The sequence below is a fragment of the Geospiza fortis genome, unplaced genomic scaffold, assembly GCF_000277835.1.
Source record: "Geospiza fortis unplaced genomic scaffold, GeoFor_1.0 scaffold112, whole genome shotgun sequence".
Lineage (NCBI taxonomy): Eukaryota > Metazoa > Chordata > Aves > Passeriformes > Thraupidae > Geospiza > Geospiza fortis.
The window spans coordinates 14,751,941-14,775,560 of record NW_005054298.1 but is presented as its reverse complement, the minus strand read 5'-3'; the positions used below and the strand labels follow the sequence as shown (position 1 = coordinate 14,775,560).

The 23,620-nt window shown below is 37.3% G+C and overlaps 1 protein-coding gene across 3 annotated transcripts in view; it reads left to right on the top strand.

The window, feature by feature from the left end:
- Positions 1 to 23,620, top strand: part of RBMS1 (RNA binding motif single stranded interacting protein 1) — a 139,925-nt gene that overhangs the window by 109,270 nt on the left and 7,035 nt on the right. For 2 of the 3 annotated variants that reach the window (XM_031058172.1, XM_005415812.3), the window contains exons 5-11: positions 4,473 to 4,630; positions 7,772 to 7,851; positions 16,236 to 16,351; positions 17,220 to 17,269; positions 17,364 to 17,457; positions 20,781 to 20,831; positions 22,933 to 23,043. In XM_031058172.1, the coding sequence (XP_030914032.1) occupies positions 4,473 to 4,630; positions 7,772 to 7,851; positions 16,236 to 16,351; positions 17,220 to 17,269; positions 17,364 to 17,457; positions 20,781 to 20,831; positions 22,933 to 23,043 (660 nt within the window). The remainder of the gene's footprint in view (positions 1 to 4,472; positions 4,631 to 7,771; positions 7,852 to 16,235; positions 16,352 to 17,219; positions 17,270 to 17,363; positions 17,458 to 20,780; positions 20,832 to 22,932; positions 23,044 to 23,620) is intronic. The other variant, XM_005415811.2, reaches the window with a different exon arrangement.

Below are 23,620 nucleotides of genomic sequence, written 5' to 3'. Positions count from 1 at the left end.
GATGCTGAGCAATTTCAGCATCTTTCAGGATCTGCTAAAAGTTCTGTTAACTAGGGAAAACTCTGCATGAAATATGAAGACACTCAAATTAAGCAGTTTTCCTAAATTGTATAGAATTCAAAAAATATTATATTCAGTAGATTATATGTTAATGGAGGCTTGCTGCCCAAAATTAGGGAACTTCTCACTGACGGTAATAAATCTTCTTGATAATTTCCATAAAATAATGCAAATAATTTCAAGAGATTTAAGGTATATAAGGGGAAAGTGGCTTATACAATTTCATGGATTTTAAGCAGAGGAACACCTACCTTTAAATTCTAAGAATTATTACAGTGTATAGGCAAGGTCTGAGCTGAGTTATGTTGGAAGGTATTTTTGCTGGTTTCACTTTTTTTTTCTTAATTCCAGAAGAGGAATTAGAAACTCGTGTGTCAAAGGAATTATTTTTCTCTTCTGAGACTGAATAGTAATAGCACTGTGAATTAAGCAATGGTGAGACAGGTTTTGTTAAGGGAAAAATTCACAGAACTTAAAGTATTAAACTCCTGCTTACCAGAGAGAGAGAGGGGGGTGTGACTTAAATAGTTTGTCTTTCTCCTAACTTTCCGAGTTTTTACTGTTAACCTGTAACCATTTTCCATAACAAAATCTTATATAAAGGCAAACATCTGTTTGTGCAGTGCCTTCTGTGTAAGATAGCTCAGAGATGGAAGGAGAATCCTAGTTGTGGCTGCTATTTGGAAGCCAGCTTGGAAACCCAAGGGGAAGGAGCTAACTTGCTGCTTACAGTCTCCCAAAATGTACCCAGGTATCTGTTTCAAGGCTTAATAGCCTTCTGGACATGACAGGAGCTGCATGGTGAAATAAGTTATTCAGAGGAAGAGAGGAGGTATTTTGCACATTAATTGGTATAAATCTTCCACTGTCGAACTGTATAAAATTCCAAATACACTCTAGTAAAAGTTCAGTCTTGTTTTGCATCTATGCCAACAGTAGTAGGGGTTGCAAATGAGTGTTGTAAATGAGCCCTTTTGTGAATCAGTGGCAGTGTCTTTCTTTTCTTGAAAAGTGAAGAAGTGGATTAAATTAATCTGTCCTGACCTAGTTGGACTTGGTGATCTTTATGGGTCCCTTCCAACTTGAGCTATTCTGTAGCTCTGTGATTTATCCTTATAGCTGAACTGCAGGGTGGTCATGGGTTTGCACCTGCAGTGCAGACACCACCTCAATGCACTGTGGAATGTGTTTGTTGGCATTTCAACTATTTTGCTGGAAGAATTACAGATGGAGGAAATTTCAAGTTGTATTCCAGGATTTCAGTGAGACATCCTCATCTGTTGGCAGTTTCTTTGGTTTTTTTTTCCCTCCTTTGCCTTCCATCTTTACCAGTTCTAACTATGGATATGTGTAGAAGTGTTTTCAAACTGCCATTTGTCTGCTGTGGTCTGCGTGCTCCATCAAAGAACCAAACCAGAAGTAACTGAATCCCTGGGAGTATTCAGGCTAAACTAGACTGATGTGGAGATAGGGTCAGGAAAACAGAAGTCATTTCCAGTCAGCCATTCAGCATGTACCTGACCAAACCCCAGTAATTAATAATGCAAAATACACATTGTTTCATGGGCCAGAAGTAAAATTTTTCCATCACAAAATGCTTTCTGTTCAGAGAGAACAATTTCCTCAGGTGCACTTTTTTTTCTCTTTTTTCCCCAAGGGCTTTGTAATGTGGGTAAGTGGTGAAGTTGCTAATATTCTTCCAAAGTGCAGCATTGCCTTCCCTAGCAGTAGTGTTACATGATTTTGTGGCAGGAGGTTTTCTCTGGTAGGTGGGTAAGTACAAGCATCTAATGCCCAGCATGTGCAGTGAATGGCAGCAAGTCCTTGTGCCCCTTTTGGCAGGAAAAGTTCATGGTCTCATCCTGAATACAGTGCCAGGATAATGTGGGAGTCTGGTAAGCCCTGGGCTGCCACAGGAGCCTGAGAGAAGGGGAGTGTGCTCTACCCACTTACCTGAACAGGTTCTCTGCATTTCTGCCTTGACTGAATTTATTTCTCTGCTGGGTGACTCTTTCTGGGTGAATGTAATCTTTTGTTTGGTTGGTTTTTGTTCTTTTGTGTTTTGCCTGTAAATTACACTGTTACTACTGTGAACAAAATGGGGGCTTTTTTATCTTTTCAAATGTTAGAATTTTTTATGAGAATACTTTTATACTTTCTGTTATTCTAGAATAAAAACACTAGGAAATTAAATAAAAATATTCAAATACTTTCAAATACTATTTGGAATTTCAGAAAATCTTGCTATGCCTACAGGTACAATTTTGTAATGCCAATGCTTGAAACCTCCTTTAAAGCTTTTGCTGATATAACTCATTAAAGAAGGAAGTTAAGCCTACACATCTCAAGGTGCAAAACAAAATTGCCTAATACTATCTAAGTAACAAACCAGTTCTAACACTGTGAAAGCTGTTCTTCATCTCACATTCCTGCCTGAGGAAATTTGAGCTGAATGTCAAGATGTAACTACTGTAATTATGCCCAGCAATTAATATTAATGTCAGCTATGGCCTCACAGTGAATCCATTTTCTTGTCTTCTCCTTCTGTTAATTTTTCTAATATGAAAAAAAATTCAAATTCCCCATGATTAGATAATTTGAACCCCAAACTTGTCTGTGTATTGTATAGATTCAGTATTATTTTGGGAGGGGATGTCTCTACTAGGTAACAAAAGAAAAATCCTACAGGGTAATCAAATGCCATTTATAATGGACAATAAAGGGGCCAATGAGGGCAACACTTGGGAGCTGGAAAAGGTTGTTTTGTAAGTGGGATTTTGGTGTGGCTAGGAATTACAGTCATACCAGTGGCAGAAGCATGCACATCAGGAGGATGAAATGGAAGAACATTTCCCTCCTATAGGTCTTCTATTCCAATTTCTTTAAAAACATTTTTGGAAAACTTCAAAACATTAACTCTTTTGAACTGAATGTGAGGCTTGGGGTAAAAATGCAAATAAGTAAAGGTTTTTCAGCCTAGAATTTGCTTTCCCATTTTTAATTTTCACTGTTTTTGGAACAGGATAATTCCTTTCTGTACGTAAAAGGTGTGACCTCCCCCCAAGCCCAAACAATTTTTTTTTCCTTTTTTTCTTCTTTTCTTTTTTTTTTCCCTCCTAGGAAAAACTAACTCAAACTGAGAGGTGATATCCAAGATGGCAAGTTATAAAATTATGCAATATGCTACTAAAAGTACTGAGATACTATTTCTATAAGGGGGGCTTGATGCCTGGGCACTGGAGCAGATTGCCCAGAGAAACTGTGGGGTGTCCCTCACTGGAGATATCCAAGAACTGCCTGAACTCCATCCCATGCAATGTGATCCAGGATGACCAGACATGGTCCTCTCCAACCTTACCCATTCTGTGATTCTATGAAAATTGTATATGTATATCAATAAAATTGATTTCAGATCATATCACTGCTGATGCCAGAAAAGTTCTACTGAATGTGGGCATCCTGCAGAGACTTAAATTTATACCAGGGTAATAGTGATGACACTGAAGTTCTGCACAACTTTAAGGGCCATGTCACATCAATCTGTGCAGATCAAGAATGTGCTTCAGTACAGAGCATAGGCAATGATCACCAGCATGGAAGAGATACTCCCTTGCCACAGCTGGGAAATCTGTGGACAAACACTGGAAATCATCAATTTCACCAAAAAGATTTCTTAGAGGTGTCATTTCATGGCACATACGTAGATAGCACAAAGTAGTAAGTAGCCTAAGATCAGGAGAATGGCAAAGATGTGGCTACCTTTGTCTCCTCCCTAATTGCTCATCTTCTGGCTGCCCTCCTCTCATTTTGTCTGTTTCTAGAGAAAGTTTTTGGAAGACATTTTTATTGTCTGAATGCATAACATAAAAATTTAGTGGAAAGTCAAAAATGCTCATGTATGGAAGGCAATGACAGTGTCCCACTTGCTTCTGTATCACTCTGTTCTTTAACTATTATTATGGCAATGTACATACTATTAAATCCATTTTCTCATTTTTTCCTCATATTATTTTCTGATTGTCATCCCAGTCTCTTCTCTTCTTATTTTACATGTGGCTTTCTTAGTGCTTTCCACCACTCTTGCATTTCTTTCCTTTATCTCATTTTTACTTTTTTTTTCCTTTCAGAAAAATTTGAAACATGGAGTTTTAACATGGACTATAAACTGGTCAATTATTCACCTTTATCTCTACTTTAAAATGTCGGTGTCAGCAGTAATAGGAGAAAGGAAACTTTCTTAGGAATGCTGCAGGCAGTGGCAGAAGATGGAGGTCACTAATACTAAGAAAGAGTAGATTTAACAAAGGGCCTGAGAAGTAAAAATCTGCACCAGAATTCATATGTACTTGTTTGTGTTAAATTCAAAATGTCAGTGGCAACAATGATAACAATTGGTTTTAATTCTCTTTCAGCAACAAGAACAAGACCCAACTAACCTATACATTTCCAACCTGCCTCTTTCAATGGATGAGCAGGAGCTCGAGAACATGCTGAAGCCCTTTGGGCAGGTGATCTCCACCAGGATACTGCGGGACTCGAGTGGGACGAGCCGTGGCGTTGGCTTTGCAAGGTACCTTGGGGCTGTGAGCCATGCCGGCAGCCTTCTTCCTTTGTCTGGATTAAAAATGCAAGAATAGGTGGAAAAGGCAGAAATTACTGAAAATTATAAAGTTTGTAAAGAGAAGGAAGATTGAAACGGAGTTATCCAGCAGGGTTTTGTTAATTCTTCCTTTGGTAGAGCTGTGTCTCATCTTGCTTAGATGGCTAAATCTAAATTTATTGCTCTTACTGGACAATTATCTAGAGTAAGAATTCACTCTAAACCACTTCCTTCCCTTTTCTGTACTTCTCCTTTCTCCTCTATTCCTGAGCCAGTAAGCAAGGGTTACGTGATGCTTCACAGACACTTCTGTGACTGCTGGCTTGTGAAGTTTGAATCCCAGGCAGCAGACCAGAAGGAAGAACCTTCTTCCCCACCCCTGTGCCTTTTTTTTTTGTTTTTTTTTTTTTGTTTTTTTTTTTTTGTTTTTTTTTTTTTGTTTTTTTTTTTTTGTTTGTTTTTCTTCATTAGTTCCTTGGAGAAAATGAACTCATCAGTGCCCTTTGAACATCAGCCCTTTGAATTTTCAGGCTCATTAACATGATGTCAACTGGGAAAGAAAATATTTTTATTCACATACAGGAAATCTCATCTTAAAATATTTGTGTGCTAAGTGAAATATCTCACACAAATCAACAAGAACAATTATTTCCATAAATTAGTAAATACCTCCTAAATATTCTGTTCATATAAATCTACTTTTTCTCTAGTTAATGTAGTTATTTTTTCTGGGATCTCTTCATCAAAGTCTTTTCTGTGCTGTTTTTATTTACGTAAGTCCTGCTTTAAACCTAGTATAACAATCAAAATTTAGAGACTTTAAATTGAAGGTTTCTATTATCAAAAATAAAAGCATGCTTCAAGCAAAGAATTGGCATTCTCAAAATACTGAAATCAAATTTCAGTAATTCAGATGTTCAGACAATATTACAATAGCTTTGTATTTGAACAAATATCAGAATCTAAAATTATCGCACAGAAAAGAACTGAACAAATTTATCTCCTGATGTGGCCAGAATTTTTAGGAATTGGTTTACCTGGGAGTTGGCTGGGGGATATTTCATGGCACTGTGATTTTTAGGTTTTTTTTTCAAATGTCTTCCCCCACCAGCCTCCTGAACCCAAACTTCACATGCTTGTCAAACTACCAAGTTTCAAGAAGGTATAACAAAGGAACAAAATTAGAAATAATAGAAAAATATTCATTATTTAAGAGGGGAAAGCCAGCAAGATTGGGCTTTGCTAAAATTTCTTCCGGTTCTCTTTAAAAAAATCAATAATTGGGGTAAAATTAACTGGGCATTTAAATTTCATTAATATATATGTGTTTTATGTGTAGCTTTCATTTTTTGGTACTGTGAAGGGTAGAATACACTAACACCCACTATGAAATTCAGTTGGCATTTTGCTCTCATTCAGTCTCCCTAAAGTTGTTTACCACCTCTACCTTGAATCAGTGGTAAGGTAGGAAATATGGTAGGATGTATTTTTCCTAAGGGAGCTGGAAGTGTTCTGGAATCATATGCAAAAGTCAAAAAGACTTGTGTGTATCCAAAACCTCACTTGTATTGGAGAAATTAAAATAGAATAGTTTTAAAGTACTTTCTCAATAGTTTCTCTGTTATGCATTTTGTGTTTTATATATACATGAGCAAAGATATTTTTATATGTGTTTATTTATATACATAAATAAAGTATACCTAAGTTATAAGGATAAGTATTGCTTCTATATCTAATTAGAACTTCTTTACTTCCACAAGGTGAACATTTTTCTTGTACTGGAAAATTCTTGGATAATTAATTAAAGTTAAAATTTTCCAAAAAACCTGTAGACATTAAATAAATATTTTAATTTCTTGCCTTTGGGAAACTTTTATTAGGTTAATAGGGAGTAATGTATTTTGTCAAGTCCAGACTTGAGTTCTGAAACTAAATTATATTGTTTGTTTCATGTGAGACAAAAAAAAATTAGATTTCTTTGATGCAGATCCAATAATCCAGAACTTCTGAAAATTGTCAAAGATGTATTTTTGGAATCATTAGGAAAACCTCTTTTTCAGTCTGGCTTTTTGGTGGTACTGGTTGTTATCTATACTTGTATTTTGTCAGCCTGTGCAGAAAGGATATCAGAATTAAAGAGATGCCAATACTTAGGAATTTTTATTCCTGCTTGTTTGCTGCTGAGTCCATTGGCCTAATTTATGGATATGAATTACAGAACTTAATGAGCAACTGAAAAGAAAATATCTGTTCAACATTAACCAAACATTATCTTGCAGGTGGCTGCAAAATAAGTTCTTTTAAACTATATTTTGTTGTAATTGCACAACTGAGTCATTCAGTGTGGCTGAGTCCAAGGTGACAGTCGGGGCTGGCACATCCTCACTGCAGGTGAGGCCCCTCCCAGGCCAGCAGGGGCTCTCCAGCCCCCTGCCCAGGCTGTTCAGTCTAGATCTGACAGCATGAGTGCCCAAACCTTCTCAAGATTTTGGACACATTCTCAGTAGCCATCACAGCTCTGCTGGTATTGGCTCCTGTTTGGAACTTGGAGACAATTAAATAAGAGCCAGGTGCATCATTTAGTGGAGATGATGTGTATAAGCTAAAAGCTGCCAAGTCAGTTTGGGTCATGCAGTCAGGCAGGTTTCTATTTGAGTTTATTACCCTTAAGCTGTACAGACAGCTCTGAATCCTCTCTTAAGAGTGGCATTAACCTTTGCTGCATGCAGCATGGACAGTAAGGATTCAATTATGAATGATAGTGAGTCAGTCCTTCTGCTTCTTTCAAGACAAGAGAGGTACTTGAGGCAGCTTGGACAGCTACAGTATAATTTCTGAGTAAATAAGAGCATTATTTTCAATTTGGCACTGACTTTGGTCTCAGAGTACATAAAATGTTAATTGAGTTTGGCTTTACCTTTCTGAAGTTATATGTTCTTAGAAAACATCATCTCTATTGTTCACACATGGGAAAGCAAGCCAGAGCAGTGAGGAGGGGAAAAACAAGAAATATAATTTGAGAAAAAGCGAGAAATGTGCTTTAAAAAAAATCACAAACATGGGAATCTGTTTGAGTGTTTAATTTATGTAAATTATTCTTTATTTTCAAAGGATGGAGTCAACAGAAAAATGTGAAGCAGTGATTGCTCATTTTAATGGAAAATTCATAAAGACACCAGCAGGAGTTTCTGGTATGTTGCATATATTTCTTACAAGATGTATGAATGGGTTAGTGCTTACATGGTGGAAGCCTGTTACACTGATTGTTGTATCTGGCTTCTCATTTAAAGACAAGCTTATTAAAATTAAACTCTTTCTTTTTGGATGGCTGTAATGCTTGCTTGGAACACAGTATATCGCTTTTCTGTTGTAAACCTTTTCTAGGAATCTAGTAGTGTTCTCTCCTAGCAGAGAAACAAGCAGCTAAGATGCCAGCTATGTACAAATTTACATCCAATGTAATCCCAGTTAAAGTGAAGAAACAAATATCTATCTGAACAGAATTTGGCTGCTTTTCCATGGACAGGGCTTTTTTCAGAGGCAAAAATGGGCTGGTTTTGTCATCTGCTGGTGATTTTTTCGAAGCATTTTCAAAAAAATATTTGCTTAGCAAAAAAATGGAATCTGCAGCAATGCCTGGCATGATCATTCATTGGGGAGCTGCAACTCTCAAGTCAGTGTAGGTTTTAAAGTCCTTCAGGAAAATGGAAGGAGGTCAGCATAGAATGTTTCTTCTAGAAATATTGTGCAAGGCAGAATTCAGAGAAGGCTTAGTACAATTTTGTTGTCACACCAAGTTCCTCATCAGTTTGTCTGCTTTGTCAGCACTGTTTCTAAGAGACAAAATGTATGTTCCATGAATACTGAAAAATGAGGAGAGGAAATTCAGCGGTGCTGAGTAAAATAGAAAGTAAAGAGGACAATAAAGGAGGAAAGAATACATGCCTGGCATTCCAGGCAGCTTTCAGTGGGCATTTGATTGAGAATCCCAAGTGGGAATTTTGCAAATTACAGTGTTGATGTGGTTGGGGAAGCTGCCTTTATCCCACTGGTGAAATGTTCTGTGCAGCCAGCCCCTGTCACTGAGGAGGAGGAAAGTAGCCCTCGGCAGGCAGACAAGAATGTGGCTTGTTTAGTAAAACTCCAAACATGCCTCATCCCTGAAAGATTGCTCCAGTTTGAGGCAGTCTGTGCTGCTGTAAGGATGGAAAATGCTTCAGAGCACAGGAAACCACTCCCTTCGACAAAACTAATCTAATGCAGTGTTTTGGCTTCCCTAGCCTTGCTTTTGCACAACGATTAATTGCTGATATTATGATTTAATTAAAACTTTGTTACAAAGATTTGGTAAATTTAAGCACATTGTTGCATTTGTTGCTTTAGTTATATTATAATTTTTTCTTTGTTACATTTAGTAAAAATGTTACAGCCTATGTTTAAACAGACAGTAACGACACTAAACATCTGCAACAGAAGCTCCTATCAGTGCTTTTTAGTTTGTTAGTTTTTATTTTCACTTGCATTCTCCTGTTCTCAATGAATGAGCCATCAAGCATGTCATTGCTAATCATGCTCTGTCTCCAGTGGGTCTTTGCTGAAGCCGGAGTTTCACCCTTACATGATGAGGTCCAACTAGGTTGAAATAAAAGCTTCCTGCATGGAATTGTAGGAATGATTTTTGCAATCTGAAGGAAACATTTAACATAAAAATGTGATGAATTAGGGACAAGAAATTTGCCGAGAACTGTCAATTTTCTGAAAGTGGAAACTAAACAGAGGTCTCAAGATATAATCCACCTCACAAGCTGGAACTTCTAACGCTTCCTTTGCTGAGCAGTTGTCCAGACTCTCTGTCTAGAACAAATAAAGAAAGACACACCTCCAGAGGCTGTCCTTGCAGTTACAAAGGGTGTCTAGCTCAGTCACTCAGAAATAGATAACTCCAAATGTTTGAAAGTCAGATGGGTCTCACCTTCCATGATACTGAAAATGAGACAAATAGTCAGGTGCATAAGGGAGTTGTGAGAACCTTGGTTTTTAAAGACCCTCAATTTTGTTGTATAGGGCACAGCCTCAGCTCTATGTTTCTGTGCTGGTGAAGTTTCATTGCTCCTTGCAAAGGTTTTTATGGAGATCAAATCCTTCCCAGAGTTCCATACCACATAGCCAGCACCTGTCCAATAATGCAGCCTTATCAGAGAATTCAGCTTATGCAGAATAGTATACTGCAGTCTGCCAAAACGTGGGGTGGGGTCATGAGGCAACTGTGATTTTGGACTGCCTGCAGAGAGAAAACTGGATGGCAGTAGGAAAGCTCTTGAACAAGCAAAGATTAGGAAACTGTTTTGAAATAGATTAGCAACCATTGGGATTATAAAGGATCAACTTCAAACGCATGCAAAACAAAACCATAAAAACAGATCTGTGTTTAAATTAAAACATTGTGTCCTAGAAACTTGGCTAAAATCAGCCAAGGGAGCTGGCTCTAAAAACATCCATGTTATCAGGATGAAGAGGGTAGGAGAGATGGGTCTGTAATGAAATAGGTGTGGGAGGAAGAACATTTGTTCAACAAAAACCTGCTTTCATAATGCAGCTTTGTTATTTTAACTAAGTTTTGGCTTAAATGGAAGAATGGGTTAAATAGTTATAGAAAGCATAAGTGAAACCTCCTTTGGAGCATGAGAAGACACAATGAATAAAACCTCTAAGAATCTGGGAAGGCCAGGGATTAACACAGGGTGGTGTCAAAATTGTCAGCTCCAGAGTAAGGTGAGTGACTGCGCATTGATGATGCTAAGCAAGCTAAACCCAGATATAACTGGCTATTCAGGCTTTATTTAACTTAATGAAATATACTCAGTATTTAGTGTGTCCTTGTTTATTTTCTGTAAAGAAGAAGAAGGGTTAGCTCAGAGAGCAATTTGAAATGCACTTGAAGTTGGTATAACCCTGAAACTCCTGGAAGTGATGTGTTAGTTTCACCATTTGTTGTTGGGCTTTGTCCTTTTTTTATGTAAGTTATTGTATTAGTTGGTTGTGTTTTATGAACTATTACTTCCTCTCCATTTTGTCACTGAAAACCAAACTCAGAACTTTAATTTTTGTACTTAATTATCTTCTCAACTATTATATATAACTATTACATGATTGTTATAATTTTAAAGTAACTTTTGCATTTAGTTTCACTCTCCTCCTTAAAGAACTATTGTTTTCAGTGAAGAATGTAATATTTAAAATTTTTCTATTCTCCTGTGAAATGTATGACGTGAATTGGAGGAAACAGACCAGACTGGTATCGAGAGCCAGGAGCCAGCAGATGAGCAGTGAGAGCAGAGCAGCAGCATACTTAGTCTTCCTCCTGTAAAGATGATACTCAGTGTTCACTGGCCTTTAGTCTTGTGTTGCATCCACAGTGATTGTAGAAATGATCTTCTGGTCAAAATCTTGAAAGGCATCTCCTCCCTGTCGCAGTAGCATGTAGCTTTAATATTTCTTTTACTAGAAAAGAACTTAGGTGATTTTGGTTTAATGGGTGTGAGAGCATTTTTGCTGAGCAGCCCATGCCATTTTTACTTCAGTAATGGCTGGTTATGGTGATGATGCAAAAATCAAAAATTATCCATGACCCATCCCTCTCTTCCCACTTAGGATAAAGAGATTGGTTGCTCAGGTTCTCTTTTAGGGGAGAAAAATGAGTGTGTAAAAGCCCTGCTCCTGCCTGTGCTCTTGACTAGACTGGGAAGAGGTCCACCAGGGATGATACACACTACAGTTAGAAATGATCTGGCCTTGGACATCATTCTAGTGTGGGGAGGAGTGGAAATGGAGCCCTGAAGTAGCTGTCTTCTGTCAGTCATATTCTAGTGTTTCCTAGTTTCTTACCTTTACAAAGTATCCAGCACCAAAGATCTCTCGTGAATTTAAGCTACTTGACCATAAATTCAATTTTTCTTTCAATTATCTGTCACAGATCCTTTAGAAAAAACACATGAACCACAGCCTGAAAACCACTGCTACAGGATCTCAAGGGCTGACAGTGGTTGTCACACCAAAGGCAGAGAAACAAAAATTTCACTCTTTTGATCAAGACCCTGACATTAGTTTACCTGGTCTCAGAGCGTGGTGCTGAGGTACCAATGTTGTAGGTTGGATCCCTGTATGGGCCATTTACTTAAGATTTAGACCTGGAAGAGACCCACAAGGATCATCAGCTCTGAATATTTTGTGAAATCTGTGAATTAGAGGTTTTACTGCTCTAACTCCCATAATTTGCAATTTGCTTCTTGGTTTTAAGAAGCAACATAGGACTAGAAGAGAAAAATGCTTCTTAAAACCACTCAAAATATCCTTCTGTCACAAATTATTAAACCTTGTATAAATTATTAAAGCAATATAATCCTGAGCATTATGTTTAAGTGAAGACTAGGATGGTAAAGAGTATAATATTGAATTTCTCTTTAAACATATAAAGCTACCCTGATCATGGGTTGCACAATTTCTTTTTTAGTTCCCACAGCCTTTGGCAAAGGTTTCTAGCTTGCTCTATCATTAAAGTGATGTTTTAATGTCAGAATTCATTAAGTCCCATATGTTTTGCACTAGAAAATAAGCAATGAAAGTCTCTAAAATATGCAGTTTAATTGAAAACTGACTAAAGGAATAGTATTTTTTAACTATTTTGTTGTATTTTTCAGTAAGTGAAAGTAGGGTTTATTGATAAGTTGATAAAATTAGCCATGTAAAGTCAAGGGTGCAAACTCAAGGTCCAAGAAAGAACATCAGTTTTGTTTTCTGCATTTATAGTATCCCCTGGTACAAATTTGGGTAGACGCTGAACAAAGACAAACTGAATTCTAATGTACAGATGTGTGCAAAGTGTCAACAACTTTAGGAAGAATTTACTCTCTGGACTAATATCACATTCACGTCTCTCTTCTGTAAAAACATTAGCCCTAGAGGAGAGTGATTCAGGGTGGGAGGAGATGGTCAGCACTTTCCGCACCCAAGTTCTAAAGCCCTGGTGCTGAAGGCCAGGAAATCTTGTGGTTACAGATGCCCTCAGTAGCTGCAGCTCTACAGGCACCTGCAAACCATTGGCAGTGTTGGTTTGCACTGGGTGTCAGAAGAGTGGGCATGTTAAATGTGCTGTCCTAGCTGCACTGCCAGTTGTAGCCTTTCACATCAGGTACTCTCAGCTGTGAATGCAACTCTGAATATTTGTACTCTGCCTTTGTCTTGCACATACAGACAAGTCACTGAATGATTAATGATCTGCTTCATCACTGGGCCTGCATAGTTCCCAGCAACTAAACAATAAAAATGACTCTCCCTTCCTTCCTGTACTACAAAAGATTGCTCAACTGGTTTGTAGGACTTGTGAGAGCTTTTTATTCAAATATGTTTCTGTCACATGCGTGCACTTAAATGCAAGAGAGAGAATGTGTTGCATATTCTTGAAAACTATGAGAAAAAGTAAGCTGAATAAGTAAGGTTCAGATTTAATTTTGAAAAGAGTGAGGTCTATATTCATTCTTTGATGGGAGGGAGATCAGTAGGTCAAGATAAACCCAAGAAGGTTTATCTGTTTCTCATGAGCCTCCCTCTGGTGACCGTCAGTCATTGTGTTGTTGCAGGAATGAACACAGTGTTATTCAGCTCCCATGTGTGCAAGAGCAGCCAAAAATTGCAGTTGGGCTTTCCACTGGAGCTGTCCCCACCGTCAGCAGTCAGATCTTGAAGCAGAATCAGGGAAGGCAAATGCTGTACAGCCTGCTCACGGAAGTGCTGTATTAAATAGATGGTCTGCATGGGGTTTTTTAGTGTGAGTTGGAGCATTCCCAGCATTTGGCGCATTTGATGGGTGCAGGGAGGAGCAAGGGAAGGCAGAAAGTCAGAAGAACAAGGGTTCCCATAGCTGGATCTGTGTTCAGTAAGATGGAGCACTAGTAGATCACAAATTGATACCTCTTTAAATGCTTGGGTTTCTTCATTGATGCAGGTTTTGGATCTTATGTATGCAAAATCCAGTACATGTGTATAATTCTTACTCCATTTTTTCTTCCTCTTTAAATTTGTTGGAGAATTTTTACAACGCAACACAGAAGATGTTTAATCATAGAAAATGTAGCTGGTTTGAGTTATCTACTGACAAAAAAATTCAGATTTATTCTTAAAATAGGTTTTTATGAACATTTTATTCAAACAGTTGGACGGGTTTACTCTGTTTTGGTTTTTTTTTTTAAGAAAAGATATTTATGTTGAGACAATGATGGGAAATGCAAGCACAAATGATGCTTTCTAAAAAGTTTTTTATAATTCATTGTAGGGCTTTTTAATGAAAGCATAATGCAGGTTTAAATAAAGCATTTACTACCTGTGAGTGCTATAATACAGAATGTCAGGGCCAGAAATCTTTTTCTGATGTCTTTCTGTACTGTTCTCATGCCAGAGAAATTGAATTTTGAAATGAAATTTTGATTTTTCATCCAAAATTTTATATGCATATTTTGGAAGTCACATATGCTCCTCACAAAACTAGTTTTTTTGAAGTAATGTAAAAATAGACAAAGATATTCAACTTGGGGAAGAGCTTTTTTTTAATTTAAGGCAGTTAACTTCAGTATTTGGACCTCCTCTCTCAGTGTCCAGTGGATTTTTGTTTTCCACTCTGTGTCAAACCAACCAAAATTATTTCAGACCAGAACCTGAGAAATTTATCCATATTGGCTAACATATTCTGAGAGTACCTCCTCTTATTTCAGCCAAACTGTATGAACTGAAATGCTGTGTGCTATGACTAAGGTTATTGGATATAGCTTTTACAAAGCAGGATCAAATCATCCATCACCATATTGATATAGTACCTTTTTGCTCCAAATATGTTGAAACAGAAGTTACTTCACATAATAGAAGACCCCAAAGCAAAACTCAGTTTTGGTAATGCCAGAAATCCCCTCAGAAATACAAGGTTTTGAAGACAATATTTTCCACTTTGTCTCCTACTTTAAGGTTTCTGTTATTTCCTTGTTAATTTACTCCATCATCCATAGGTCTCCTATATTGTTCCAGTGGCATTAACCTAGCTTTTTCCTGGTTTATTTTATGATTATAGGGTTTTAATTACCATTCTCTGAAGGATAATACATTTTAAATTTATTCAGTTGTCATGTTTAATGTTACAGTCTGACACTCTGTATAACATCACCCAGGTAGGGGAGGTCCAGGTCTCTGACCTGTGTGGTCACTGCTGGAGGTGAGACAGGGAACCACACACCAGTTCTGTCTCCTTTTTTTTATAGAGAAGGCTGTCAAAAGATGTGTCATGCAGGAAGTGGATATTTTTCCAGTAGAAACAGAGCTAGTGTTTTAGGTGTGACATCCAAAGCCAGGGATGACTGGGCCATTAATGCTTGTTTTGTGCCCAAGTTTTAAAAGTCAAGCTCTTTGTGAGGTTACGCATCCCTGAGGTTTTCAGTACCAATCATCTTTTGCAAATGCAGACAGGGTGAAGAGACATCAGCACTCACCATGGTTATATTAATAGATTTTGTTGAAAATTTTTCTTGGGGTTGTTTTTTTGCAGGTGGCCTTCCCACCCCATGTGTTTACTCTACATTTGGAAACTTGTATGTTTTCAGGTCCAGCCATGTCTCACGAAGATGTTTCCAAACAGAGAGTGACTAGAGGAGTGTCGTGGTAAAGCTTAGACAGCTCATGTGTCAGGAATTATTGGCAGAGAAGAGTTTACATCCAAGTCATAACAGTGCTTCCACCCTGTGATTAGGGAGGGTGTGGTGTGATGCAGCAGAGCTGTGCTTCAGCCATAGGTACTTGGAAATGTGGGAGCTAAGAACAGGGAAAAAAAGAGAGAATGCTATGCAAACCTTTTCACTGCTTCAATTCTGACATTAAAAATTGAGGTCATGGTCAGGATTGTATTAGGAAAAATAATAATAACAGCAACAAGGCAAAAATAATGAAGTATGGTGGTGCTGTTTCATGGCAGTATGCAAAAAATACCAAAAGGACAATCTTGAAGAATTTCTGGTTGCACTGGGTGTTCTTTATAGAGCAGGGATAAAATGGGAATGGACAACTGTGACATTTTCTTGGTGCAAGGCCTCAGGACATAAAGATGCCTCTTCTGGATGAGTAAAACACTTGTAAGTTTTGGGACATTACTGAAACCTCCAAAGGGTGGGGAGAATGTATTACAGGCCTTTGGCCAGACTTTTTCTCCATGCTCCTTAGATATACTTCCAAAGAGACAATCAGAATTCAGATGACAGTTCGTGTTGAACCCAGACTGAGACACATAGGATATACAGACCATGTTTCCTTCCAACAGGTTTTACAGCAGTAGCTCAAAATCAAATAGACAAGGCATTCCAGATGCTCTGTTTGTGTGTGGCAGCTGTCTTTGTGCTATGCTGAACAGCTGTTGATGCTGTAATACAGCTCTGTGTTATTTAAGTGTCATATTTGGAATATAACTTAAAACCATACCTCATTTGGAGTGTTGAGCACCTATGTATCAATGCTACTTCAACTATTTTTTCTTCTTTCTTGTCAGTTCCTGCAGAACCTTTACTGTGCAAGTTTGCTGATGGAGGACAGAAGAAGAGGCAGAATCAGAATAAATACATACAGAATGGAAGAGCATGGCACAGAGAAGGCGAGGTGAGACTTGTAAGTCCTCCCTTCAAGCTTTAGTGTGGGTGTGCAATAATGAATACTTGGGAAAATGATAGGCATTGAGACTTCTTGGCTTGGGTCTTTGGCATATTAAAAATGTGCAAGCAACTCTTACCTGACAGTTTGTGTCTCAGTAAAAAGGATATTTAACCGTGTCTTTCTTCTGAGGAGAAAAGGCAAAATGTGAAATGCCAAGTCCTGTCTCTTTGAAGTGAACAATAAAATCTCCTTCAACTTGGTCAGAATATAAACTTCAGCTTTCTCATATTATTAACCTACCAGAAGCATAACTGTGCTTACATGCAGAAATAATCCTTTGATCTATGTAACACTAAAATGCACATCACTTTCACAAGATTAAAATAGTATACCAGTGCCATGCAGCATTATTATTTTTAGTCAACAGTTGTTTTAAACTTTAATGTTCAAGATAATAGTTTCATAGACTTACTGTGGCTAGCAAGCCTAAACACCTCATTTATATTACACAGGAAAATTCAAACCTGCCTTCTGAAAAACTGCACTCCCTATTCAATCTTATAGGTCATATATTGTAGGCAACGCCCTAACATAATCATCTGCATGCCCTGAATCTCAAACATACATGTACTTTTAGCCAGGTGTTAACAGATTGCATTTTGTTCCTCATAATGGGAACATGGAAACTTGTATTCACAAACAATATTGCTAATTCTCTTCACTGTATAATTACTTCTGTCAATTAACCTTTCCCTAAGTTTTAATAAATTATTTCAATACAAATTTTCAGTTAAAAATGAGACAACTAAAGAACAAGAGAAATAATTTACAATTAAAATTAATTTTGTCCATTCTTTCTTTTCTACTTTTTTTTTTTTTTAAGGCTGGAATGACACTCACATATGATCCAACCACAGCTGCTTTACAAAATGGGTATGTTGAGTAATGTCACACTAAGAAAAAAATATGTTTGCATTATGAAAGATGCACAGAACTAGCATTTAACAAATATTTCTGCATTTTCTAGATTTTATCCATCACCATACAGTATTACAGCAAACAGAATGATCACTCAGACATCTATTACGCCATATATTGCTTCTCCAGTTTCTACATACCAGGTTTGTATTTCGAGCTTGGTAGCTGAAATGGTTCATTGGAGCTTATGTTTATTTATCAATTGTTGCATCTGGTTTTATGAGGTCTCCAATAATGTTACATTTTAATGAAGTGGCCTCCTTGTGCTGTACAGCATGAAAGTGACAGCCTGAAAACCTGAGTGTGTGTTTCAGGAAGCACAGTGCTTTAATGAGGCCCCGGTGTCTTGCAAAACCAAGACTCCAACTTGTGCTGATGGCTGAGGGATTTGTGGCCACTTCTGCATTTCATGGGAGATTTTTCATTTTCTCTGTCAAAATCTTTTAATGTCACCAGTATACATGAAGTAATTATTCTTTATTTAGAGCCTTATTGGTTTAATTAAATTCATTTTTAAAGATGTTTTTCCATGCATTTTGAGCTTTTCTCTGTATTTTTCTCAACAAGCCCAACAATATTATCTTATGTAGCTGTACTAAGAAGGGTACAGAAACATTCTTCACAGTAGAGAAGGAAATTTGAAAAAAAGAGCTCCAAGTTCAAATTACTTTAGGATTCAAATTCAGTGTTTTTTGTATTAGGAGTAAAGCATTTAATAGCCTAGGACAGTATTTCTAAACCAAAGGCTACTTTATTTTGAATAACAAATTAAAGTATAAATTGTGGACGTTTTTGGTCCAAAGCTTTCTGAAGAGGGATTTTGATAGGTGCCATCTTGAGTCCTCACAAGGGATATTGATATACAATTCAACACTTTGGGAAATTACATGGAACAGTTTTAGCACTTTGATATAGATCTCTTAGCAATCCTCAGTTTTAGGGCATCATACATTTCAGTTTACAAACAACTTGCTTTAAATACAACTAGTATGGCAGTCTCAGATGTGTACTCTGTAATTACTACTTGAGACATGCCAATTATGGCAGTGTATGCTAAGTTATGAGGCTACTTGAGACATGCCAATTATGGCAGTCTAAAGCTAAATTATGAGCTTTTTTGGCATTTTACTGTTTAACACATCGATGGAGTAAACAGCAGTGATTCAGGTCATAAATAACCCAAACTAATTAAATTTAGAAAATTCTTACCTCTATGTGTCAGGGGAAGAAGAGTCTGTTTGCTTTCTAGTGAGCGAGACATGCAGAGCTTTCTGATGTGCTCTGTGTGTGAATGAGTGTGGAAGGGTGTGTAAAGGGAGGTAGAAGGCTGGCAGAGGCACTGGGGGCCATTTCATCAGCTGTCTCCTGCAGAAATTTCCATGTAGCCTTCAATTCCAAATGAGGAGGATGAGGAAGAATTGTCTCATATTAGTCTGGACATCTAATGCCATCTTGCATGAGCAAAGTATTGTGTAGGAGTTAAAACAGCATTCTCTGGTGTGAAGGGCAGCTGCATTATTTTTATATTAATTTCTGAGGTAACTTATGCAACACAATGTTTGCTCTCGGCAGACAGTGCTAGACTGTATTTGTCAGTGCACTGAATCATTCTGCTTGGTACTGCATTACCTCAGAAATTACAGTAAGTTCTTACCCAGGAAAATATTTCAGTAAATTAACTGCTATTCTTTATTAAAATATAAATTATTTATCAATATACGACTCTCTGATATTCAGAATCCAAGTAAAAATTGGAAGTTGGCATGGAAACATTCTACTTAGCAATACAGTATTATTTTTTGGGCTTATTGAGATAGACAGACCACAATCCATTATGTTTCCAGAAATGTAGTTACCAGTATTTCAATATACATGGCATGGAGCTTAAATTATTGTGGATGGAGTTATTAATATCATTATGCTTGAAGTGACACAGTAATTGGAATTGAAAATTAAATTGAAGTATTCTGTATTGGGGAGGAAGGAGATTTGTGGCCAGAAGAGTTTCACAATTTGAGTATTAGTCACATCTTCATTACTGATCCCTTCTCACTGAAACCTGCAGCTTTCTGTCTTCTACACAACAGCACATATCACACAAGCAAAGGGTTCTTTGTTTTGTTTTGTTTTGTTTTTTTCTTTGAGGCATGGTATAACCTGCTGCTAGATTTATTCTTATTCAGGTAAACAAATTTAATAAAGTTTCGGCTAGTGTTTGTTTCTTCAACCCCTGTATACCCAAATGACTGCACTGAGCCAGTTACTATCATAGTGTGAGATTAGCCAAAGCTTTAGTCAGGTTGTACCGGTATTTTTGCCATTAAGATTTTGCCTGAGGAAAGGGAGTGTTCCAGTCTTTTCCATTCCATTTTTGAACTCCTGTTTGCTCTTTTCCTGACTGAAAAAGAAAAAAAAAAAAAAGAAAAAAAAAACCAACAAAAAAAGAAAAACAACAAAACCCAGCTCTATATTGAAACTAAGTACCAAAAGGAGGCAAGAAATATTTCCATCTTCCAGAAAGTGTCTCACCTGGATTTTTTTCAAGGCTGTGTATTTACCTGTCCTGTTCACAGGACTCCTAAGAATGATGGTAGAGGCATTTAAAAGGCTTTAAATGTCCAGCAGCAGTGGTGGTCCTGCTCTGTGTGCAGTGCAGGTCAGATTCCTGCCTTACCCAACACACCTACAGCAGAGGGGGAGGAAACATTTTTGTCCTTACCTTTAGTTTTTCTTGCACACTTTTTCAGAGAGCTGTTGCAACCAGCTCTTTTTAACCAGGATAACAATATAACCTTTACACTCCCTTTTTATATTTCACTTTGTCATGCAAAGTTAGGCATTCTCCTGCAGTTGAAGTATTTGGGTGGTCACTGATTTTGGAGAGAAAATGTGCTTGTTGCAAGAGCAGGGACTTTCATCAGAACCTCCTCCTCTTCCTGTGCTTTGGGAATAACACATCACAATGTCTCAGAGAACAGTACTCCTAAATCTTCTCCTTTTTCCTGGAACAAGATTACAGCAGAATTGCTGATTTTTTTTCACTTATGAAAATACAATAATTTATTTTAATCAGATCACACCAGATGGCAAATGGTGCTATACTTTCTGAGATCCCAATTACTTTTGCACAAAGGAATTTCTGAGACAGAAGGAGTTTCCTTTTTCATTGTAGCAGAAATCTGCCATTCATCTATTTGACCACTTTCGCTGTTTCTGAAACCTGCACTAAAAACACTGTCTTCTGTTCTCAAAGGTGTATGTGGTGTATGGTCTCCAAATCTTGTCTCTGATTTACAGGTTACAATGAATACATTTTTCATAGAAATCAATGTTGTTCCACGAAGGGACTAATTGGGTTAAAAATCAATAAATAAGGGAGGAGGCATGTTAACATGATTTAGGTTATTACTATATCTAAGTTGGAGTAATGTGTAAAATGAAAAATAAAATGCCAATTTTGTTCTAGGTTCAGAGTCCTTCTTGGATGCAGCCTCAACCATATATAATGCAGCACCCAGTAAGTTTTTATGCTTCTCCATTGTTGTGTTTATCTATTACATAAACACTTTACATACTTTAAACCACAGGAAGTATGTCACTTCCTGCCCAATTACCTCCATGGATCAAAATGAAAAACAAAAGAAAGACAGTAACCTGAACTGGGGCCTCATTTTATTAGGGAAAAAAGTAAGCTACCTTCAGAGTATCAATGTGATGAGGACCATTAGAGAAAATTTCCAAGAGGAAACTTAGTGGTGTGGAGTTTTTTTGGTTTTGTTTTATTTTATTTTACTTGAAATGGAAAACACTTGGCAAATGCCAAAGCTTTACATACTGTCTACCTTTCAGGAGCTGAAATTGGAGACCCAGTGTTTTAGAATAGGTCTACAATAGTTCAGACTGGATAATTTGTGAAAGACAGATGGATGTAGTGATATGAATGACATTATGGGCATTCACTTGAGCAAACCTGCATAGCTTGTTCTGGCTTCAGCACTCATGAGTAATGCTGGTCTCCCTACACTTGTGGCTGTGGCATCTGTACCAGACTGGCAGGCATTCTGATCTCTACTCTCCCGTGACATTTCGCTTCTTGTCTGTGTCATTTGCCAATTAAGTACCATTACATCTGAGACCTACTGGCTTTCTTGAGATGAGCATTACTAATAATAACAGGCACTTGAATACATGCACTCTCACAGTTAACAAACAGGTCTGTTTCCAGATGAGGAAAGGATATGGTCTTGACTTTAATTAACCTCTCCATGCAGATTATAGGATGTAAATCTTCTTGGCAGAACATTTTCTTCTTGGGCATGCAGAGAAGGTGATGTTGAACCAGAACACATTCTCACACACTTAATTGTTGTTATATTTGTGGTTTTTGATGTTAAATACACATACACAGAAAAGGTTTTAACTTCCTTCTCTAGCAACACAGATTTTCATAAAACAACATCCTGCAAATAATGCTGTGAAAGACAAGAGTTGATATAATGGTGTATTAGTTTAGGTGTATTCGTTTCACAGGTACACAAGATGAGATTTCACAGTTGCAAATAAAGACCTAGATTCTAGACTGAAGTTCAGTCTTGGCCTGTGCAAAGACAGGTGCTGTCTTGCTCATTTGCTTTTCAGAGAAGCCTGCAGTCTACAGACAGGAAATTCTTTCACTGTTTGATGTGCCTATGACTAATTTCATCTACACTGATCACATGGTTGTTTTTCCAAGTATATTCTACACTTCTTTTTTTTCTTTTTTTTTCATTTTAAGGATTAGTTATTGATTCAAAATACTTGCTTTCAGTACACTGCAATTATTTCTGTTCATTTTGAGCCTCCATTAGTTTTAATCAACACCTTCTGCAAGTATAAGTCATACAAAATATTTGGAAATGTGTTTTTGTGGAACATGATTGGGAAAATGAAATTTCTTGATAATCTTCCATTTCAGCTAACTCTGAAAACCTGTGTGCTGTCCATATTTAACAATCTGAAGTGTTTAGAAGTTCAGAGTATAATTTTTATGAACCTAACAAAATAGTACAGAAGCAATAGAAATGTCATCAAGAGCAGCTGGTATTCAGACACAGAATCAGCATTGCTAAGTCACTCTTCTGAAATGTGTGTGCTAATGAAAGCAGCCACTAAGTAGGGCAGCTGCCTTGTGTGTGAACATCATGTGTGATGGGTAGGAACACAAATGTTCCTCCTCCAAAGCCACCATTCCTAAAGATGAGATAAAAGTTTCTTCCTGAAGCATGAAATTCCAAAGCTTAAGCTGAGTGAATCTGTACCAGGTAACGTGCAAATTTTTGCTTTCAAGTCAGCATCTGGCTAGACTCATATTTTCCAAAGCATTTTCAGCAGATCTCTCAAGTGTATTGCACATCGGTTGAATGTCCAACGGGAAGTCAAAGCAGGTCTTCCACCTTGAGCATCTGCAGATGCTCAAGTGAAATATTCAGATGTCCCAGACTTGCTTTTCGAGTCAGTGCCTGGGATTAAGGAGAGTTCTTGTGGTACATCCCCTCAGAAGGAGACTCCATACTTAGACTCTCAAATCAAAAATTAAATCTGAGTGCTGCAACCATTTATTTGTTTCTCTGTTTTAACAGGGTGCTGTTCTGACTCCCTCCATGGACCACACCATGTCACTACAGCCTGCATCAATGATAAGCCCTCTGACACAGCAGATGAGTCATCTTTCATTAGGCAGTACTGGAACAGTACGTAGCAATTTCATACAAAATAGAACTTACCCAAGTAGAAAATACTGCATGTAGATCACAGTATACCTGTGCAGCTTGCATGTAGGAAAAACTAATCCTATAAGTCATTTTATGTCCAGGAAATTATTAGGAACCGTCTCCATTTTAAAATTATATTCAGCAGCTTTTATTCAGTCTATTAACTGATCAGAAATTGGAAACGAGTAAATAAAAATAGACCAAAACAAATGAAAGGCATCCTGGAGGTAACTTCAGAGTTGCATTCAAAAGATTAAAAATAGTTAGTTTTACTCTTTATATTCTTTTCTGCAAATCTAATCTCTTGAAGTGTGGAACAGAAGTTAAATCAGAAGAGATTCAGACTTGTCTCTAAACTGCAAGACCCTTCTTTTCAGACCAGATGGGGTTAAAAAAAGAAAATACTATGACTGGGGTTAACAGAGAAGGAAAAGTCCTTTACATAGTCTTTGAAGTCCAAATTTATATTTTCTCAAAATAGATAAATGACTTTTCTGTAAAGCCTATTGATTTCAGACACAAAAGTCTTTCTCTCCTGTATATTGTTTTAGGGAAA